The sequence below is a fragment of the Cololabis saira genome, chromosome 8, assembly GCF_033807715.1.
Source record: "Cololabis saira isolate AMF1-May2022 chromosome 8, fColSai1.1, whole genome shotgun sequence".
Taxonomy (NCBI): domain Eukaryota; kingdom Metazoa; phylum Chordata; class Actinopteri; order Beloniformes; family Belonidae; genus Cololabis; species Cololabis saira.
The window spans coordinates 32,267,399-32,289,194 of NC_084594.1; the positions used below are offsets into that span (position 1 = coordinate 32,267,399).

A 21,796-nucleotide genomic window follows, 5' to 3' on the forward strand; every position below is an offset into this window, starting at 1 on the left:
TTTCTTTCTCACATTGTATAATATCTTCTCAGGAGTACAGTAAGACACTAGCTCATTAATCTTGTGCCTCAGCAATGGACAAGCTTCAGATTTCCAATTAATTAGGATGCATTTCTTCACTGCTGTGCTGGCAAGTAAAATTAAGTATTTCTTATCCATGTTAACAGACCTTGTATCCCCCAAAATCCAAAGTTTTGGGTTTTGCTCAATTTGGCATCCTATTATCTTAGAAGTCAATTCAATAATGTGTTCCCAAAGTTTTCCTATCAATGGGCAGCTCCAAAACATGTACAAGAGGTCGCTTTCTGCCACTTTACACCTCTGACATCTTGAAGAAACGCTGCTGTTAAATGTATGCAATCTGTGAGGGGTGTAGTGTGTTCTGTGCAGTAAGTTGAATTGTATTTGCCTATGTTTTGTTGATATTAACACATATCTGTGCCCAGGGGTGCAGATCCGATTGTCAGGATTGGGGGGGACACCAACGTGATTTTAATTTTAAATTTTTTGCCAATATGCAACTCATACCATGCCATAAATTGGTAAAGGCTCGCCAAAAAATACTGCTCAGAGCCTCTGCTGTCACTGCTCTCGTCAAGTTGAAAAAAAAAAAAAAAAAGCTATGAGGCATCGGGAGTCAGCGACAGTAAACGTGTTTATGACAGATAAGACTACACAAATACACCCATCCTAATAGGTACAGTATATGATAATCCATTGATCCACCAATTGATTATTGAAAAGGCTTCGTTGAAAACAGACGCATACGACCGGGAGGAGGCAGGAAAACAGAGAAGTGAGCCACATGTTGGCTAGGGGCAGGTACGAATGTAAACAGAACGTTGACAAAAAGTAATTGTCGAGCCCGTCAAAAATTTAAAAAATATTAATTCAGACTAAAAAAAATAAATTTATGGAGTAGCAATACTTTCATTCTGTACACCTCAAAACGCACCGTGGATGTATTATTTTTTTAGAAATATATTTTTAATAAATATTCTACATATTCAACCTTTAAGTCTGAAAGTACATTTTTTCAATTTTGAATAATTTAGGGTATTTCATGGACAATTCATGTTTTTCAGAAATTGGGGGGGACATACATGTCCCCCCCGTCCCCCCCCCCCCGGGATCTGTACCCATGTCTGTGCCTGCTCCAGTAAAAGGAACATTGAAATTTTTTTTTTTTTTTTCTTATTAATTTTTTATTGAAATATATGCACAGGAAAATGTTACATCACTGTAGGACAAAATGTAGATACACAAATATAGAATATTTCACATTTCAAATTTACATATCCATGACAAACAATAAAGTAAAAGAACAAAAAATAAAAATAAAGAAGCTCGAGATACAAGATTTATATTAAATTGTATTCTTCACACAGTCTTCTAGTTTTGCTGGCTTTAGGATTCATACTTTCTTTCAAAGATTTTAAATAGGATGAAAAAAGTGCTTTAAATAGTATAAGATTCGGGCGTTGGTGTGCAAATTTGGTACAATGAATATGAAATTTAGCAAATAGTATTAGAAGGTTGATAACATATAATTTATCTGAACTTATTTCCTCATTTTGTGACAGACCAAATAAAACATGTTGGATGTTCAGTTTACAAGAATAGTCAATTTTGTTATTTATGAAATTATTTAGATCAATCCAAAAGACATGAGAGTAGGTACAATCCCAAAATAAATGACATATGGTTTCCTCCATACTGCTACAAAAGGAACAGAGTATATCAATATTAATCTTGTATTTTACAAGAAGGGTCTTGACTGGATAACATCTGTGAAGTATTTTAACTGTAACTTCTCGTACCTTATTTGTGATACAAAACTTCCTTGATAACATCCAAGTGTTCTTACAATCTATGTCATTATAAATAAAAAAGGAACATTGAAATGTTAATAGTGCTAAAGCAGACTGGTTCGTCATCCATCTCTCGTCTGTGATTGGTCGAGGGGGCGTGAGGGGGCGGGAACGTCCCCGGACCCGGAAGTGGGGCGGTGCTCTGTTTTGCTGTCGAGTCACCTCTGTGAGGCAGGATCGGGGGAAAATGAGCAGCTATCATGCCGATTAGCAGAGGATCCCAGCCACCGAGCATCTGCAACCGTGATAGTTAAACGAAACTCGGTGTTTGTCTTCAGTCGTCGCGTCGATTTTTGCCCCGCTTTTGCCAAAATGATGGAAGAAATGGACCGGTTCCAGGTCCCTCCTGTCAACGGGGAGACCCAGCCTTTGGTGAGGGAGGAGGACACACAAAAGCACATCATATGATGCAAAATCCGTCTCTTCTGAATTTATATAGTAAGGTTTTTGTGTTCGTCTGTAGTTAATCGTTTCGGCTGTGTCACATAATCTCCCCGGGAGCTAGCGGATAGCAATAATGTGCAGCTTTGGGACAAACTGGGTGTTTGGGATAGATGGGTGTTGCTGTTTACCCCACAGTTACATCCAATCTCTCTATTGCTACTATTTCACTAAAGAACAAGCCGTCACTTCATCGTAAAAGTCCAATTATTACGCACTTGCCAGAATCGTGAGTATGTGAAACACGTCAGTATGCGCTTGTTTACATAGATGTCACAGGCCAGCAATTTTTTCGCCCTTTTTGTAAAAAAAAGAAATAAATACAATCTGGATCCCCGTGTCTAAATCTCTGCAAAGCACTGGTGCTTTAAAGTTTTCTCCTTTTTTATGTAGCAGATCAGCCATCTGTATAAGGTCCAGTAGTTTGCAGTGATTTAAGGTGATGTGCACTGCTTAAAAACAACAAAAATGCATATTTCTCTGTAACATTGCTTCAAAACGGTTAAATGTGGACAACTGGGCTTTGTTCCAGTCATTTCCTTTTTAGTTTCACTTCAATTTGAGCCATACTTCTAGAAGTAATCTTGACACGGTGACTTGTTCTCTGCACTTTAAACAAAGCATCTCTATGAGCTCTGTATTTGCCCCAGGCCTTTGGGATGAAGCTGATTTCCAGGGTCTCCTGTTTATATGATTCATGCTTCCCAAGGATCTTCACAGACACTGAATAAAGACGTACAGAAGATCACCTTTTCCATGGGGCAGCAACTCCTTTTGACCTGTCTGCCTTCATGGTTCATCCCCTAAGACTTCTCTTGAGTCAAATGTGAATTCAGAGACACTTTGGTTTTGGCTGCTGTGAATTAGTGGACAGTGCTTCTCTTAATACTTAAAAGCAATCATTAATCAAATCATTTTCATGCCAGGATCTCCTGCTGCATTTACACGGTATCTGACCACATCAGGGTCCCAGGTGCTGGGGCACACTGTGCATTTTAATGCAAATTACTTCATTGTGATTCGTAACCGGCATGAATGCACTTGGCACCTGCCAGTTGGACACAAATAAAAGAGCCTAATGTAGAACACTGAGTGAAGCATTTAAATCATAGGCTATTATTTATATTTGTGTGTGTGTGTGTGTTTGTGTGTGTTTGTGTTTGTGTGTGTGTGTGTGTGTGTGTGTGTGTGTGTGTGTGTGTGTGTGTGTGTGTGTGTGTGTGTGTGTGTGTGTGTGTGTGTGTGTGTGTGTGTGTGTGTGTGTGTGTGTGTGTGTGTATATATATATAATTAATATATTTATGTGTATATTTATATATATATATATATATATTTATTTATTTATGTGTATATGTATGTATATCTTTTAGCACAGTATGACATGATAAACTCTTCCTTTTCGTAAAGAATTAAATTATTCAGGATGAAAACATCTGAGTGTTTAGTGAAGACTAGATCTGTTTATGACACAATGCCCTGCCCCACTTTGAGATTGCACTAAAGCCTTTTTTGCTATTGTCAAGCATGAGGATACCATTCAACTGTTTTAATGGTCACCTGATGTATCAGTCCTCTCTGCTATTGGCCAGTAGGGTGGCCATGATGTATAATCCTACCAGTCCCTCCCAGTTTATGCTCTGTCAGCAGCCTTGTAGTATTTCATCATCAGAAGCAGGAAAGGAGTCACCAACAGGAGGACAGGCAGATGAAATGGATACAATGAGTGGTCATTTCTGTAATATGTGTTTGAGCGTGTATATGAATCTTTGCTGAAGGTCAGGGCACTGTGTCATATTTAAATGGTAATGCCCTAGAATTATAGTCGTACGACAGTCCTTGATCATTTATTAGAGGCTGTCAACACTCAGCACGGGTTCTTTCAGGAAACTAAAGACTCTTCCTGAGTGTATAAATTGCTTTTGAAGTCCTTGATTGACACTTTACCTTTTGTATCACATCTCCTGTTCTTTCATTTGAGTATTTTGGGTGAGAAAGTCTAAGCTGAATTTTTCAAGCCCTGTCATTGAACACTGTATTTCAAAACGCATTTTAAGCTCTTCTTTGAATGTTTTTGGGTACCCCACCCCAATTCTCAAGTCTTATTTTCAAGACGTCGTCTAGCAGATTAATATGGAATCCTTTTCATTGCTCACTGAGAGCGCTCCCAAAAAATATTCCGTAGGATTTATTGGACAGGGAGTGGGATCCTACTTCTTCATAGTACCTTTTCGAAGGAAAATGAAAGGAGGAAAAAAAACATGCGGCTAAGCCTTATGATCTAAAGGATGGGCCTGTCATCGAGCTCAAAATGCCTTGCTTGTCTCAGTGGGAATCCCTCATCCATGGGGTCTGAGTTCAACCAGATCTGCTGGTCTGTGTGTTCATGTGTTGTGTTCACGGTGGAACTTCACACATTATTTCAGATAAGCGAACAAGCATCATCAACACATGAAGATGGGTTCATTAATACTTTTCTTTCGCTGTGAGCGGTTAACTTCACTGGCTAGTCAGGGAAAAATACATGTAAAAGGAAATATTTTGTTCAGTCTGACGAAAGTATTAGTCTTCTTAAATACGTAACACTTTGTTATGGTGTTTTATCTGGCCGTTGTGTTTAACATGAGGACTGATATGCAAAATAAGCCGTCACTGCCCCGCTACAAACTCATGAATTTTTCATTTGCCCTTGTGAGACTGGATAAGCTCAATTACCTAGTATTTCTCAATATGATGAAATTGCGTTAAATTTGTGGCTCGAATTGAACAAAGCCGTCATACCATACGTTAGTGTGGGCTATTAACTATATAAAACTAAAATATGCTGTTAAAAACATGAAATATTAAAAAATGTTTTAAATTCTGAAAGCTCATCAGATATTTTAATATACAGGACCAAGCATTACTTTGTGTATATTTTTATAAGGCAAAAGCTACAGAAATATCTTAAAGGGGACCTATTATGGCATCTAATACCTATTTTAAACAGACCTTGAATGTTTTAAAAATAAGCTTTTGATTGTTTTTGCTAAATACATTAGAAATTCAGCCTCTGAGCCATGTCTTTATCTTCCCATTCTCTAACCTCAGCATCTATGAGGGATTCTGAGTGGGCGGGGCTATGATAATGAGGCTCTGTGTGATTGGCTGCCTGAATGACTCGATACACCGCTACGCAAAAATGGCGGAAGCTCCGGCCGGCAGAGTTAGTTGTGGGCATGGTTTCACGTATCGGAGGCCAACCTATGCAAATTGCATTTTGGTTACGTAACGAAAGGGAGCAGAATCTGAACGGCTCGTAGATCCACATCACACTGGATGGCTCATCCGGGCGGCTGTACAGACACTGCAGAATTTGGTTGCTTTCCTCCTTCTCTGAGTTGGCAGGCTGAGGGGAGACCACTTTATATGTTAAAGCAAGAAAAAACGTGTTTTTCATAATAGGTCCCCTTTAATGAGCCAGTTTGAGCCAAGTGCCTCACCTTCACTTATGAATAAGTGCTGAGAATTAATTTAAACATATAGGCCACCAGCAGCTGCTGTTTATTGGAAACTAAAAGCACAGCACCCTTCACCCAAGCAACTTGTGCAGATACCAAGTGGGCAACAAGAGGAGGCCTGTAAGATCAACATAATGCAGAGCTCTGTCAGCAGAGTAGGCCCAGCTTGGTCCAGCTCCCCTCTCCCAGTCTGGGGAAACCACGGCTCCAACAGCAGCCCTCTCTGTTCTCCCACGCTGCCTCCCCATGCCATCACCACTCGCATCTCACATGAAAGACCCTGAGCCACCAACACTCAAGCCTTTTGATGCCTCAACAACTATAGTGGGTTAGTGCAGTCGTGCCAGAATGTTTCCTGGCTGTGGTCGGTGCTCATTATTTGGATTGTGATTCCCAGTAGTGAGTTGACTGTTTACTTGACAAAAGGGCTCAGTTTCATTTACCCTCACAAAGTACGAGGTGGTTGTATTCTGTAGAAGACACTAGTATGGGCCTTCATGCCTTAATGCTAAAACAATACCCCTGTCTGTGTTTATTTATGATGTAAATCCCTCACTTCCAAAACAGTTTGGACATGGTGTAAAATGTGACATTTGGAACATAATCCAAGCTTATTTTGGACTAAATGCCATTGTCATGTTTCAGAATAGTTAGCGCAGTGCCAACAAAATACTAGAAAAGTTGTGTAGTGCTAAAACAACCTCTACATCTAATTATGATCATTGTTACCTGCTTAGTAACATGTTTGTTAAGAAAAAAAGGTTGAGTCTTCCAGCAAAGAAGGTGGGAAGGATTCTGTGTTGCATTTGTTGTTCATAAAGACTTCGGAAGATCCTGTGTGGATGTGACAGTTTTAAAACGGAGAAGTCTCTCACTGCATGGTTCAGGTTCTCTTGGGCGACCTTATCAACTTACACTGTTCATCACTGAATCCACAAATAGAAGCTAAAATTCTACAGTGTGAATAAAATCTTATTTATAAGTGAGAATCCTTAATGCCATCACCTTTTTTGGGCCTGAACTAGTTGAAAAAGACTTAAACTGTCTTGTGGCATTTATTTTACTCTATTGTTTTGAGACGTATGTATGTAGTATCTTTAAATTCAATTCAATACAATCTTATGTATATACCATCTATTACAATACACCATGTCTCTAGATGCTTTCCAGAGATCCAGAACATGACCCCAGAACAATTATTAAGTAAACAACAGCATGTAAAAACTCCCTTAGTGGGAGAAAAACCTTAAGCCAAACAGTTACAAGGAAACACTCTCCTTTTAGGGAAGAAACCTAGATCAGGAACTGGATCATAAGGGGGGGACCTCCTGCTGAAGGCAAAGGAACAAAAGACAAGATATATTAGCATTAAATGTTGGTAAGCAGGAGAACTAAGAGTTCTATGTACATATTACTGATACATGATAAGTTGGTGTACTACAGGCACGACTATATAAGCAGATGTAGACAGCAGACACTGGGATGGTCAGAGGGGGGGGACTACAGGTCAGAATGCAGCTCCTGAAGCTCTGGCCTGCAAACATGTACAGAAGAGGAAAGGAGGGGGCAGAACAGCACAACAAACTACTATGGAGAACAATGATGGTGATGAGATACTTCTAATTAATAAGTGGGGGTAGAGCTGAAAGAAGGAAAGAGAAGGAGGTGTGATGGGCACCGGTCAGGGGATCATGTTGGTGTCCCCCTGCAGCGTAGCTCTATAGCAGCATAACTACGATGAAGCTATGTTTAAGACGAGCTGCTCTAGTCTTGTCCTGTAGCTGCAGCTACGACTACTGGTCCTAACACACCAGAGTTTACACTAACTATAGCTTTACTAAACAGAAACGTTTTAAGTTTGGTTTTAAAGGTGGAGGTGGTGTCAGCCTCCTTAACCCAGATTGGAAGTTGGTTCTATAGTAACGGTTTCTGATAGCAGAAGACCCGTCCTCCAAATCTACAAACCTGCACCCTGAGAACGGAGAGCTCGGAGAGATCAGATCGTAAAGGAGTTTTGAACTGGATACTAAGTTTTACAGGGAGCCAGTGGAGTGAGGCTAAAGCCTGATTTAAGGCTCTGCGTTAAACCAACGCAGAGGAACCGGAAATGCGTTGCTACCAAGCAAACCAATCACAGCCATCTCGGTCTGCGTTGTGTCTGCGTCGCCTCGACGCGTAGTTATATTTTTTGGGAGGTGCACGTCAGGCTACGGCGTAGGCTACGGAGAGCCTCCCGCGTAGCTGTGTACCCTAGATTTAATGCAGAACCATAATTCAGCCTTAACACTGGAGAGACGTGGTCTCTCTTGTTGATTCCTGTCAGCTTTCCCTGCTCCATTTTGGATCAGCTGGATGATATTCAGAGAATTACTTGGACATTCTGCTAATATTAGGCTAGTACTCTAGCCTAGAAGATACAAACATCTGAATTACCGGTACTCTTCTGGGCTGAAGTTGAAAAACCATAAACCTCATTGTACGGTTTTAAATGTAACACACAAGATTGTATTTTTGTGCGCCTGGCAGATGGCAGGGTAGCCCGTATATTGGTGAATCCAACTTTCAGGGCAACATATGTGACCTTCCTGCCATTTTTATTAATGTGAGAAAAAATTGTACTTTTTCATTGAAGCATTGTCGGATCACATCCTGTATTTATAAAATCACTGCTCTGTATTATAATGGTTCTTCTCCTGTCATTTTAAAAACATATATTATTTTCAAAAAATTCTAAATCTGCAAACAGAGATAGAAATTTAAAATATTTCATATACTGTACCAGTGATATATTTGAAATATGTAGATAATTTGCAAGTCATTGCCTTCTGTTTTTCTTTTAAAAAGCATAACGGCGTTCTGTGAGTTTCTGCTAAAACAACATAATAAGTGAGTGTTAACGCTTTCTGCGCGGTGTGTTTTAATTTTTGTAGGACCCAGCAGCGTCTTCCACCTCAGAGGCCGAGCCTGACGCCAAGGGGGAGAGTGTGGCCATGAACTACAAGCCCTCGCATCTGCAGGTTCAGATAGGTATCAGGACAAACTACCTGCAAGTCAACATTTGACACGACACAGCATATACCAAACATTCACTCATGAGCAGATGCAACACATCAGTGAATTAGCTGCATTAAAACCAAAACAGGATCCAGCAGCAGGCAGGTTTGCTTTACTGCATCGTACCAGGTCAGTAGGAAGATAGAAAACCTTTACAGCCATGATAGAAACAAACATTTGTTTATAATATCAGAAAACTCGATGAAAAATATTATTTCCTGAAACCTCACAGTTTATTATCTCAGGCCTGTTTAGTTTAAGCAATTTAGTCCATCATCTAAAAGACATTTAGAGTTATTTGTTCTTTTTTTCAGACATACGGTAGAAAAAAGACGTTGTGACCATATGTCTGAACAAAAGAACAAATAACTTGTTTCATAAGAAGACACGATGAACATATTTGAACTAAAACACATTTACTATGGTAAGTGGTTTTGCATTCATAAAGAGCCTTTCTAACCTCATCCAGGTTCTACAGAGATTTATATTGTTTCTCTTTGACCCATTCACACAAACACTTCAGCACTTACGTTACATAGTCACTCTACAGTATGTACATTAGCGTTTTATTTCCACTCTCAAACTCCGATGAGAAGGTGAGGGGGTAACGTGGGGCTGACGGGACGTGACGGGCAGGGGACGGATCCGCCAGCTTTCCAGTCAGAGGACAATCGACTATATTCTCCGAGCCGGGCCGGCCCTAATAGTTTTATTCATCACAAGACAATTTGTTTGTACGACTAATTGTCTTGTGATGAACTTTATTCATTACTTGATTTTATTACCAGAGGGCTGTTTCACAAAACCAGGATAGCGGATTAAGCCGGGATTTTTCTGGATATCCTGGCTTAATTAAGCCTGGATTCGATTTCACAAAAGCAGCAGTTACCATGGCGATATATCCTGTGCAGCCAGCCTGCTAACCGCCAGGCTTAGTTACACTTGGGGCCTGATTTACTAAAGGTTTGCGTGTGTTAAAACGTGTGCAAACTTGACATCACCCGCAAACCAATGTGCAAGCTGATCTACTAACAGCGTGCAAAGAGGACTGCGTCTCTGAAATGAGCAAAATAGCACACGCTGTTCATTTAGTACTTTTGCCCTGATGAATAATCAATATGGGGCGTAACCGCCAGAAGTTGCTAAATACTGGGAGGGGAGAATGCAAATTGGTCCATTTACTACACGCAATGAGATTTACCAAGCCTGAAAGTTTTTGCTGGGATTGTGATTGCGTCTGTATTTAATACGTTCGAAAGGAAGGTGCTAATCTGCCCAGCATTACGCAGGGATGCTTGTTGGTGCCTGATTTGAGGACTGGGGTGGGGATGGCTCAATTTGTGGTGAGGATTCTCCACATGCAAAAGGAGAAATATTTTATTTGAATGTTAAATCGAGTATTATTCAGCAAAAGGTTGCCACAGGAGGCACCTTCATTTTTTTATTTGTGATAATAAATAAATCACGTGTTTTCATGGAGAAAAAAGTGTTTCTTATTGTGCGCCTATACTTGTTCTGCAGTTGTCATACCCCGGTCCGGTGTCGAGCCGTATTCAGCACCCCTGCCGTGAAAAGCACCCCCTTGTCTGACAAAAATGATATTCTCATTCCGTGTCATGTTCTGTTTAGCGTCCAGTTTTGTGTTAATGATTCATGTTTAAATGCGCTCATGGATTCCACAATAGTCATACTTTCCCACAATCACAGTCACAGATAACAAAAATCGGGTAAATGGTTATTGATGTCATTAATTAATAGCCTGCTTACTGTGTTGTCTTCCATAATATTTGTAAATATATATAATATAAACTCCTAAGTATGTGTTTGTGTGAGTGTGTATATATAAATATATTGAAGTGTCAGTGTGTTGTTTTTTTTCTTGGTCTACTTATCATTGAATATACGAGGGGGTGCTTTTCACGGCAGGGGTGCTGAATACGGCACAACAATTTGCCTCTTCCACTAATATCTCTAACTCCAACTCGTCAAATTTCATTTTGCGCTTGCGACTATATCCTGCTTTCCATCCAGACTCTCCATGGCGCAAAGTTTGCGCCGCAAACCGTAAAGGCTGAATTATGCTTCTGCGTCAAAATGGCGCCGTGCCTACGGCGTGTGGTTTGGATCGACGCAGAGGACACGCCGTCACCTGCGCCGTCTCTGACGTGCACCTCCCGAAAATAGTTGTCCTTATCTCTTTGATTTACTGTGACCGGAAAAAGTCGGATAAACCATTCAGAAAAAGATCGCTAACTAGTGGCCGCGGGGGGTACTGCACCGCGACCAAATGGAGAGACGGAGAAGTCAGAAGGGTTCAGCACGGCGTCACGGCTGCGGCGTGTGCTCTGCGTTGGTGTGACGCAGAACCATAACTCAGCCTTAAGACGCGCAACACCTCATTTAAATACTGCTGTTTGCACCTGTTATCAATTGCGCACACAATCTTAGTTGATCACCCGCAAAACACACAACAACAGCACGCGCAAACTTTTTCAGTGCACACGCAATTTAGTACTCTTTATTTAGGATCTTAGTAAATCGGGCCCTTGGTGTCTTATCTGTTCGGTCAGCGTCACCCCAATCAGAAACCAACGTGTTTGGTCCGTGATTCAGTTTTTTTAGCTGTCTCTTTCAGACTTAAAAAAATAAAATAAATCACTCTGCAATAATATATTAAATTATACTATTATTATTTTAATTTGATGATGGTTATCCTTATACATTTTATAATCATGTGGGTATTGTTACTGTTCTATCATGTTTCAGAAGACGCTGTTGTCAGAAAGCTCTTCAATAGACCATGCATGTGTTGAGGGGATTAGACTAATGACTGATAAAGAAGCAAAAGTGTTGTCATCAAGTCAAGCCATATAAGTAACTCCCAACATGTGTGTCGTCCTTCACAATGGTGTGCCTATTTTTGAATGACATCGATGATGAAGCACTTGTATTGATAAGGGCTTTTAGACGAGAAGGAGTGTTTCGGGACAGGTCTAAACGGCTTTTCCCGTTAATTACTTTCATGTGCTTCACGTGCCTTATATGCTCTCAGGCAGTAGTATACCGTCTGGGTCCTGTTATAAATGATGTTCTATGAGCATCACATCAGGGAATTTTTTCTTTGTGGATTAAATTGAATTATTTCCCCACGAGTGACATGATACCTCCAGCCCTCTTGACTCCAGACAGTCTCCTCATCTTCCGCAGCAGAAGTTCCTCCACCCTGCCACATTGAATGTTTTTCATTCCACCATTAACCAAACTCTTATTAACCTGGTGTGGACAGGTAGCAATAGTCTGTCTGCCTTTGAATAATACTGACTGGATTAATGTTAGCCTCTGGGAGCTCTACAAGAGATGCATTTCCAGACACAGCAAGACTACATCAGTCAGTCCATATCATACTACAGTAATGTGTGATTATGTTGTATATTCAGTAGTGGAATGGTGTACCGTGTATGAAGGGGGCCGTTTCTTTGGCTGGGACACAGTCAGTGGCTCCTCTCTAAAACAGGCCTCCCTTTATTTATATCAAGGGTGAGCTCTTCTGCTGACGTGGATTCTGGGGATGGTGGGCCACCCTGTGTCGGACACATGAGCCTTTTTTTTTAACTGCTAAAATAAATACGGGAAGAAGGTCCTGGGTTCAGTTCCTGCCGGGGACGCTGTGGACGCTGAATGCATGTTAAGTTGACATGACTTCATCGCCCACACCCTGGGTGGGGTTGGTGAAAGGGCCTTTTTGTGTGGAGTTTGCATGTTCTCCCCGTGTTCCCTTGGGTAGCGATGTGAGCTACCCTCACAAAAACATGCAACAGTCCTGGGGCCTCATTTATAAAGCTTGCTTGCGCACAAAACAGGGCTTGAAAGATGCACACGCCACCTTCTACACAAAGGTTGGGATTTAAAAAAAAAAATAAAAAAAAAAATAACCGAAAAATGTGTGTATCTTTACGCCAACCCTGACCCTCCCGCACAAACATTTTGAAGATATGGGGAACTGGCGACGCATATCAGACTTATAGATCCATGTACACCCAAGCCGGTGTTCTGCCGTGTTGTCCTACATCCACGAATCGTCCTACCCGTAGGATGAAATGACATACTTCTCTGCCGAGGTGTCCTACCTTGGCAGAAAATACTGCCGTACGATCCCCGTTTATTTTATCTCAGTTTCTTTTTTTTCAAAGGCTTTTTCATGCAAATAGACGATTTAACAGCAGGAAGTCAGAATGTGCTTCCGCATAGATCTATCTGACGCTTCGGCAGAAGAAAAAAACCCGTAAAATCACGCTTCCACATAGATATTGGCAGGTAGGATGATTTGACAGATCAAAATACCCTGTCAGATCACGCTTTCACATAGATAAATGTTGATGTCTATGTGGAAGCGTGATCTGACGGGGTATTTTCGTCTGTCAAATCATCCTACCGGCACGGCGTGTCCACGGTGCAGGACACGCCGTGCCGGTGTCGTGCCAAAAAGTGATTGCCTGCCAGAATCTGATTTCTCCCCTGAAAATGGGTCTTTTTAACTGCCAAAAATTGATTGAAGGCCAAATACAGTTAATGAAAGGTTGTTTCTACCTAAATATGATTTGATCTCATTCTTGAGCTTCATAATCTGAAAATCTGACGTTTCAGCGCTATCGCTCAACGGGCTGCTGTGCGCGCTCCCGCGGCCAGAAATCAGATTCTGGCAGGCAACTCACTCGCTTTATTTTTGTTAGTGATGCCATTACTGTGATCACCAAATAATGTCGTTTTCCTGGCCTCCACCTCATCCACAACATCTCGATCTCGGTCTCCCTGCCATGATTTTTGGGTGTAAAACACTGTTGATCGGCAGGTTCATTTATATGCAAATACAGTCACCAGGTGCTTTGCATTCACCATTCTTGGTAAAAAAGTGGGCGTGTAGAGGGCGGAATATGAGGCGAATTCACGTGCGCAACCTTCCAGCTGGAATGTGATTTATAAAGCGAACATTGCGTGCAAATGTGTGTGCAAATGTGCGTGCACACGGTTTTATAAATCCAGATTTTTTTTTTGCGCACGCCATTTTCGGCTTTTGGGCGCACGTGCACTTTTAGTATGGATCCTAAGCACTCTTTTATAAATGAGGCCCCTGGGCTATACATGCCCCCTCTGGCCAACCGGGGCACCAGATGGGGTGGGGGAGGATCTGGCCGGAATAACGTGATCCTTCCACGCGCTACGTCCGGCCGGAGAAACCCCACCCTGTGAAGTAGTGGCCTCCACGCTCCTCAGGATAAAAAGGAGACTTGAGTTCAGTGCAGGGCCTCCCTGGGCTGGTAGAGGGAGCAATGCCAAGGACTGTCACTTAGGTACTGGGTGATTAAAAAAATCGAGATAAGAATATATTAAAAAATAAATACGGGGATGAAATCTGTGAGCAGGCACTTGTAAGTCAGAACAAGTCATTTGTACGTTGTAGTCAACATTTTTTCCAGATACTTTCCAGTCTGCAAAATGTTAATCTGGACGTGGTGTCCAGATTAAAAGTCCTCTTTGGTCCAGTCATGTTTGTACTGTATGAATATTGATATGATGTGGAACAAAAAAGAGTAACATGAATTAATCCTGTCAGATTCACACATTACATTATAGACTTCCACTGTTCATTTATGAGTTTAAAGTTGTTAATCTGAGCAGATGTCAGGTAAATGAATGATATGATTATAACTTTTTCCGTTAAGAGTAGTGGTTAGAAAATATGTATTTTAGGCTATTTACTTGTTCAGGGGATCCGCTACTGTTTCCATGCCCTTTGTTTATAAAAGCGGCAGTGTTTCCTTTCTTTAGTATGAAGTGCTTCATTTCATGAAGTATGGTGCTTGCAGTTTATCCGTTGTAAAATCAGTGAATCTGTGATCGCTCTCATGGTCTTTTGAAGAAATCTGTGGACACGCATTTACCTGGATTACTTTTCACTTTGTGAAAAAAGATGAAGTCAGGATGAACTGATGGCGCTATGTCAAGCCTTTCTGAATCCTACTTTTGTGAAACAGTCATCTGATGTTGTTGTTGTTGTTTTGACGCAGTGTCTTAAATAGATTGAAAGATCTACATATATTAAAAAAAAAAAAAGAACAGCTCATTCACGCTCTCATAAATCTAGAAAACCGTCAAAAATGGAAAAAACATTCTTGCAGCTTTTGCTTTTACGAAGTGCCAATTTCTTTAATGGGAAATGTCTTTATTTTAGCCGATTTAATTACTGATGATCTCATACCCTGTGTCGCCCAGAGAAACAGAGGGACCTTGCCAGGAAGGCATCGGTGAAGAATGGCACCGTGGGAAGTCCTGTCAATCAACAGCCTAAGAAGAATGCCAGGACAAGGTAAAAGGCTAAATTGCTGCTTTCTTCATCTGCAACTTTGACCAATTGAAGCGCAAACGTTACACTTTGCATTCATTAGCATTACAAGCAATATGCTTTTGCAACTTCTGTTAGCCATTCAGAGTAATCTACTGCAACCAGCTGAAATGCAGAACAGCAGTGCAATGCGCCTGTAAAGGCTTTAATTGCAGCGAGCCTGCCTGGGACACCATCAGACTTTAATTTTTTTCTTTAATGTTACACCCAAATTCAAATGGTACACAACAAGGCTGCTAAGAGAAAAAGAAATGAGATGTTTTGTTGGATGCTGAGAAAAGAGGCGAGCGCTCCAAGCATAACCCTAATGCAGCCAGCAGCATTGATAACTGGTTCTTGTGCTTAATCCCACTCTCTGATGGATTAGCAGAAACACAAAAGAATGGCGGCCCGCTGGTCTGAACCCAGAATCTCTGAAGCAGAAACACAATTCAGCACTGCCTGAAGCCTGAAGGCTACATGCCATAACTTGAACAAATGCTACACTCTTGGACAAATGTGTCTTATCTTTTGAATTGTGTGGTTAAACAGAATCATTAAGAAAACTAATTAAACTGGCCTGGAGTGGATGCGTTTATGATTTCATGTCCTGTGCATGTACGTTGTCATGAATGTGGCATGTGCTGGCTGACTTTTCATGTTTGTTTTTGTTCCTCTAATGCAGAAATGTGTTGTCCTCTTTAATAGGTTGGTGGTGCCAAACAAAGGCTACTCTTCTCTGGACCAGAGCCCCGATGAGAAGCCTCTGGTGGCGCTGGACACTGACAGGTGAGCACTGTTCATCAACCCGCGTAAGACTAACATCACAGATGGAGAAAGAAGTATTCCAGCAACAGTCAACGTGAGCTAAAAGGGAGAAATTGGCTGTTTTTGTTGACCTTTCTTGGTCCACATGCTGCATTAATCCATACCACAAGTTGCCAGAGTTCCTAACAGAAGGGATCCTAAAAAGGGGCAAAGCCTCTCCCAGGGATCAGGATTAGATGACAGCGGGGTGAGGATTTGGATGGGCAAAGCAGCTCAGAGAGAGCGCTCTATTCCCCCCTCGTACCAGCAGGTCTGCATTTGACACAGATGAGTCCCGCCCTTCGTGCCCTCCTGATGCTACTGTATGAGGCAAACCCTCTGGTAAAATGAGGGCTTATGTCAGCTCATTGCATCATTTACTCTCTCTAGCAAGCTGTGACCACCACACCACAGGGCTCCCATTTGTTTATTGTCCATGTTGTGGATTCATCTGCATGTCTTTTGCTCTATGACTTCTTGTTTGCTGTGCATGGAAGGAATCCTCATTTATGGCAAAAAAAAATTATAAGCAACTGCTACTATGGTGTCACTTTTATTTTAAAAAAAATGTATAGACCAGTTGTAACTGAACCAGTTGTTTGTGTGTTGATTTTATCCAGTTTTTTAATTATAACTACAGTTTAAAAATCTGCAGGATCACGAGAGGCTGTGGGCCCATGTAAGAAGCACTTTACAAACTAATCTGTTCTTCAGAGATTTAAGACAATTTGTTGCACTTTTACACTATTTAGACACTATTTTTTTTACACTAATTACACTATTTAGAAGTTTGGTGACAGAGGCCCGTATAACCAATTTAACTTTATCCAATATCAGTATTCAGTATCTTTCTTTGTATTTTTTGGCATGGTGGCTTAAAGAGTTGTAGTTTCAATGAAAAGGAAAAAAACTTAGTTTTCTTTGTACATCTTGGCCAACGAGATATTGATGGATAGATATTTTATCGATCCTGAAGGAAGTTCAGACATCCGGTAGCTTGTAAATACACAACATGGATGAGAAACACGAAGACAGACACAAGTAGGCTCAGGAATAGAAATATTCAATCTGAATAATATTACTCCTGAGAGAAACTGCAGTGGGGAAAAGAGAGTTTTTGCTGCCGCACTCACTAAAAAATTCTGTTCTTGTTATACGATGTGTGAAGGTGTGGTATAAGTAGTACAAAGGGTACCGTCAACCAGAGCAACGGGAATTCAGACCGTAGGGAGATGAAGCTAGTGGCCAACTTGACTAAAGAAGTGCTGATGTGCATGTGAATAGTCACTCTGGGACTAACATGGCCAGTTTAAAAGTGTCAATGTGTTGCAAGTCTGTCTTCCCTTCTCCTCTGGGGTTTACTGAAGAGCTGTATGACCCGGAGAACAAAAGACTTTCTCAGCGTGTCCCCTTTGCGGGACAGTGGTGGCAGTCTGTTACTGAACAGGCTGTTCTCCCTCAAGGATGCCCTCTTCAGGGAGTGCCAGTGGTCGTCTTGGATGGAGAGAAGTCTGTTAAGGTTTCCTTCCTCCGGCTCCACGTCAGCCGTGGAGTCGCCCCCCCAAGAGGCCCGTGCACCTGGACTCGTTTGCTCAGTGCTGTAATGCAGATGTAAAGCAACGTGACATGAACCAGCCTGCATCCCCGTTTGCTCTTACTTGTGTTTTCCCTGGATTCTTTTGTTTTCTATTTGTAAATCAGGTAATCTACTATGTTTTAGCGCCTAGGCTCTGTGGTCAATAAACTCACTGCACATGACCAGAAGACGCTTTACCCAAAAAAGATGCTGTTTTGCGTTAACATTTCTGCACCTTGAATATTTCTTATTTTCCTCTCCTGATTTCTTTTTTGTTGTTTTTTCTATGAAAACTTGATTTTTGATTTTTTTTTTTTCTCTTTTGAAAAACTACAAAAGGCAATGGAATAAATTATTTCAAATGTTCTATCTTTATTTTATTTATTTTTTAAATACCAATCAAATTTCCCTTTTGGGAATAAATACTCCTTGGGTTTTGTAACAATCACAAACAGAGCCAAAACAGACCAAACAGAGATGAATCCCTCGGGATTGATGAAGTTAGAACCTTACTTTCACCAAGCTTCACTTGAAAATGAACAGGTCCTCGAATAAATAAAGTGCCCTTCTTTGGGAATGAAGTGAAAACCTTCATTAATAGCAGATACCGCCTTCAGGCAGACTTTGAGCAGGGTGTGATTTGCTCTTCATCCCAAACTGCGAAGCCGTACCAATTCCACACAACTGACTTGCCTTTCTTGCCCTTTTTTAACAACGAAATCCTCTCTTCTTTTAGCAAACGCTGACAGGCTTACAGAGGGATGAGGGTGGGGAGAGTGCCGGCGCTCTCGCAGCTTCTCAAGGGGGTAGGAGGACGACGGCAGCCTAGAGGCACATCCCCTGGAAGCATGCGAGAGGAAAATTATTATTATTTTTTTTAAACATCGTCTTGACTAATAAAACCGTTTTAAAATTTAAAATTAAATTAAAAATTTATTTGATTTTAAATCGATTAATTGCACACCCCTACAGGAACCTTAATTGTTCTGCGGGGTTCTCTGATACAACTGACACTGCTGAATGTCTATACTAGTTCTCTGAATGCAGGAATGTGTAAACACATTTTAAACATGCAAGCGTGCAGATTTTTACAACAACTTAAGAGGTGTTGACTATGCTCATCTACATCAAATCTTCTGAACATCCACCTCGTTGAACAGGCGATAATAATCTGGCTGAAATGGGAGATAAACTGCAACTTTGCAACTTTGTGTGTGTCAAAGTGTCAAAGTGATTGGTGAACATGGGTCAAAAGAGCTGCAAATGAGGTGCTAAACACCTCCATGACTCGTGCTCACAGTGCAAGCAGGTGCTGGCAGTGTTATCAGTTGTGGTGCGTTCAGTTGGTATGGCAGAGCTTTTATAAATATTTCCAAAAAATGAGGTTTGCTGACTATTTGAGTGTACTTTACCATCAGTAGATATATAGTGTGGCTATATAAGATGACTGGATGGAAATACATGTTGTGACGTTGCGTTAGCTTTCTGGAACTATGCCACGGCAAAAGCGAGCCATTCTCAAAGCTCAAAGGGATCCAGCAGAATATCAGAGAGACTTTTATGCTGCACAGCATTTGTTTGTGTTTAACGTTGGATGTTTTCTGTCTTTCAGTGATGATGACTTTGACATGTCAAGATACTCTTCATCAGGATACTCCTCAGCCGAGGTGAGATGTCTGAGGGACCAGGTATCTATACACATATTATATTGTTTCACAGCATCATCTGGCTGTCAACACCACAAACATCACCATGTGATCACCCTCTCCCTTTGCCACACCAGGTCTATGTGCACTCATCGAGGTGATGTCACTTATAGCACTCATAGTCACCTTTAATGATCCGTCCATAGTTTTCATCCTATCGTGCTTTGTTTTGGTTGTTTTTGTCTTATTGTCACGCATTACCATCAAAAACTTGAATTTTTTACGCTATATATTGCTGTATAATTTATTTATTTATTTTTTTTTTAAATCTGAGTCTTTATTGTTTTATTTTTCTTATGAATTTGCAAATATTTGTTGAATCGGCATAGTAACACGGTGAAAGCTCATTCCTAGTCGTAGGATTGGACACGAGTGTCCTGGAGTTTTGCTGATGCGTTTTATTCCTTTTCCTTCTGCAGCAAATCAACCAGGACCTGAACATCCAGCTGTTGAAGGACGGCTACCGGCTCGATGAGATCCCAGATGACGAGGACTTGGATCTGATCCCCCCTAAAGCCGTGAACCCTACCTGCATGTGCTGCCAGGCTGCCCCTTCCACGGCCTGTCAAATTCAGTAGCACTCCCTCCATCTCTGCTGATCAAAGAAGAAAAAACTATTGGCTTGCAAAGGCTCAAAGGGAAAATGACTTTATAACTAAGGAAAACGCAAAACTGAATATGTGCAGTACGTGTGCATGTTCCTCCTATGGCAGGATCATGTTGGTTCAGCAGGGACTCGAGCGATGGCAGAAACATTACCTCCAAGGAAACGATGTTTATTCTCCTTCATTTCATGCTTGTGGATTTTTGGGTTTACAAGGACCATTCATGATTGTGCAAGAAAAGAAACAACAAATGGGGTAGAAGGAAATCGGCAAAATGACCGGGTGTTATAGCCGTGATGGACCATCCGAGCTGTCCACTTCTACTGTCGTATTTACAGTTGTTGGTTATTTATCAAGGACAAAAAGAGACTGACATTTAGCATGAAGTTTAAGCAGTGGCCGTTGTCTTTTCCTCTTTTGTTTAATTTCGTTCAGCCAGTCTCCTTTGTCTTCCTGCGCTGTATGTGCCAGATTTGAAAACAGACACGTGTCTCGTCATCCCAAGAAAAACGATGCGAACCCATCAAGCTGCTTATAAAATACTAGTGCTCATATTGTCAACACTAAGGTAGTTATCTATCTGTTACTGAGATTGTACTGCTTTTACCTGTTTTACATTCAGTTAAATGAAGCTTAAAAATGTGCATGTTGCCTGCTAACACTGTGTCCCGGTGACCAATGTGCAGAAAGTTGGTCAGTTTTTATTGTCCGGCAGCCACATCCACCCATAGCGGAGACATTACGTGCTTTGCAAAACAGCAAGTCATACATACAGTAAGTTCACCTATACTGTAAAATCAGTATATTAAAAAAAATAGCATTCTAATAATGGCAAAGCTGAATTGTGAATTAGTGTGTATTTTGTGTGTGTGGGTGTGTTTGTCCACATTAGCGTCCACCACCGATGGTAACAATAGTTCCTAAACGTGATAGAATGAACAGAAGTGGAGAAAAATGTTTGGAAATGTACAGTTTTGGTCGTCTGAATGAGAAGAATGTGAATGAAATGATGCCAAAAGCTTGGGTCATTATGTTGTTTTCATAAATAAGGCACTCCTATTTTGCATAGGTACTGTAAATTTTCCTTTCTTTTTTGAGATTTACTTAAAATTTGTATTTATTTTGTTTGCAGGACTAATTTAATGCATGCATATTCCTCCAGATTTGCAGTATGACTCATTTGTCTAACGTGTGAACAAACTGCAGAAATTGCTGTCTGCTGTCGCTTCATTGATATCAGAACTGCTCAAAGGGAGTCAGCCATGTCATTTAGGGTTACTAAATGTCTTGTTTTTTAAATTTTTTTTAAAATAATTTTTATGTTTGATGGGTCAGTGCTGCTTTGAAAAAAAAAAGGTTAGGCTAAAAGTCCGAATTGTCATATCATTTTTGAAAAATGTTTCTTTTTAAAGAACTCCACTGAACATTCATTAGGTTTTATTAAACTTACTAGAATAGTAGCTGGCAAACGTGTGTGTGTGTGTGTGCGTGCGTGTGTGTGTGCGCGTGTGTGTGTGCATGTGTGCGTGCATGTGTGCGTGCGTGCTTTTATTGCTTATAATGTTTGCACTAGTTAATATTCTGATGTTTAAGGGATCTGAAAGATTGCTCATATACAATGAACAATCTTTTTTTTTTTTTTTTTTTTTTCTTTTTTAAAGATATGACTGTTTATCATTAACTATGAAGCTTCCATAACTACTTATTGGCTGATTTTGAAACACAGACTTGCTAAATGGAAGCTCTGTGTTTGTCTCATCCCGTCTGAGCGAGACAGTTCTCTGACACTGCACTGCACTGCGTGTGCAGTCGCTTTAAAATGACACAAATCTTGTTAACAGAAGTTGGTTTAAACATTTC

General features: G+C 40.8%; 1 protein-coding gene across 3 annotated transcripts in view; it reads left to right on the top strand.

The window, feature by feature from the left end:
- The window catches only part of fam219aa (family with sequence similarity 219 member Aa), a 46,995-nt gene extending 25,344 nt beyond the window's left edge, over positions 1-21,651 (top strand). The window contains exons 1-6 of one of the 3 annotated variants that reach the window (XM_061727793.1): positions 2,002-2,243; positions 8,740-8,836; positions 15,134-15,227; positions 15,951-16,031; positions 19,238-19,313; positions 19,751-21,651. In XM_061727793.1, coding sequence (XP_061583777.1) covers positions 2,184-2,243; positions 8,740-8,836; positions 15,134-15,227; positions 15,951-16,031; positions 19,238-19,313; positions 19,751-19,909 — 567 coding nt within the window. In that variant the 5' untranslated portion in view covers positions 2,002-2,183 and the 3' untranslated portion in view covers positions 19,910-21,651. Of the gene's footprint in view, positions 1-2,001; positions 2,244-8,739; positions 8,837-15,133; positions 15,228-15,950; positions 16,032-19,237; positions 19,314-19,750 lie in introns of those variants that run through there. The other 2 variants (XM_061727794.1, XM_061727796.1) reach the window with 2 other exon arrangements.
- The last annotated feature ends 145 nt before the right edge of the window (positions 21,652-21,796 follow it).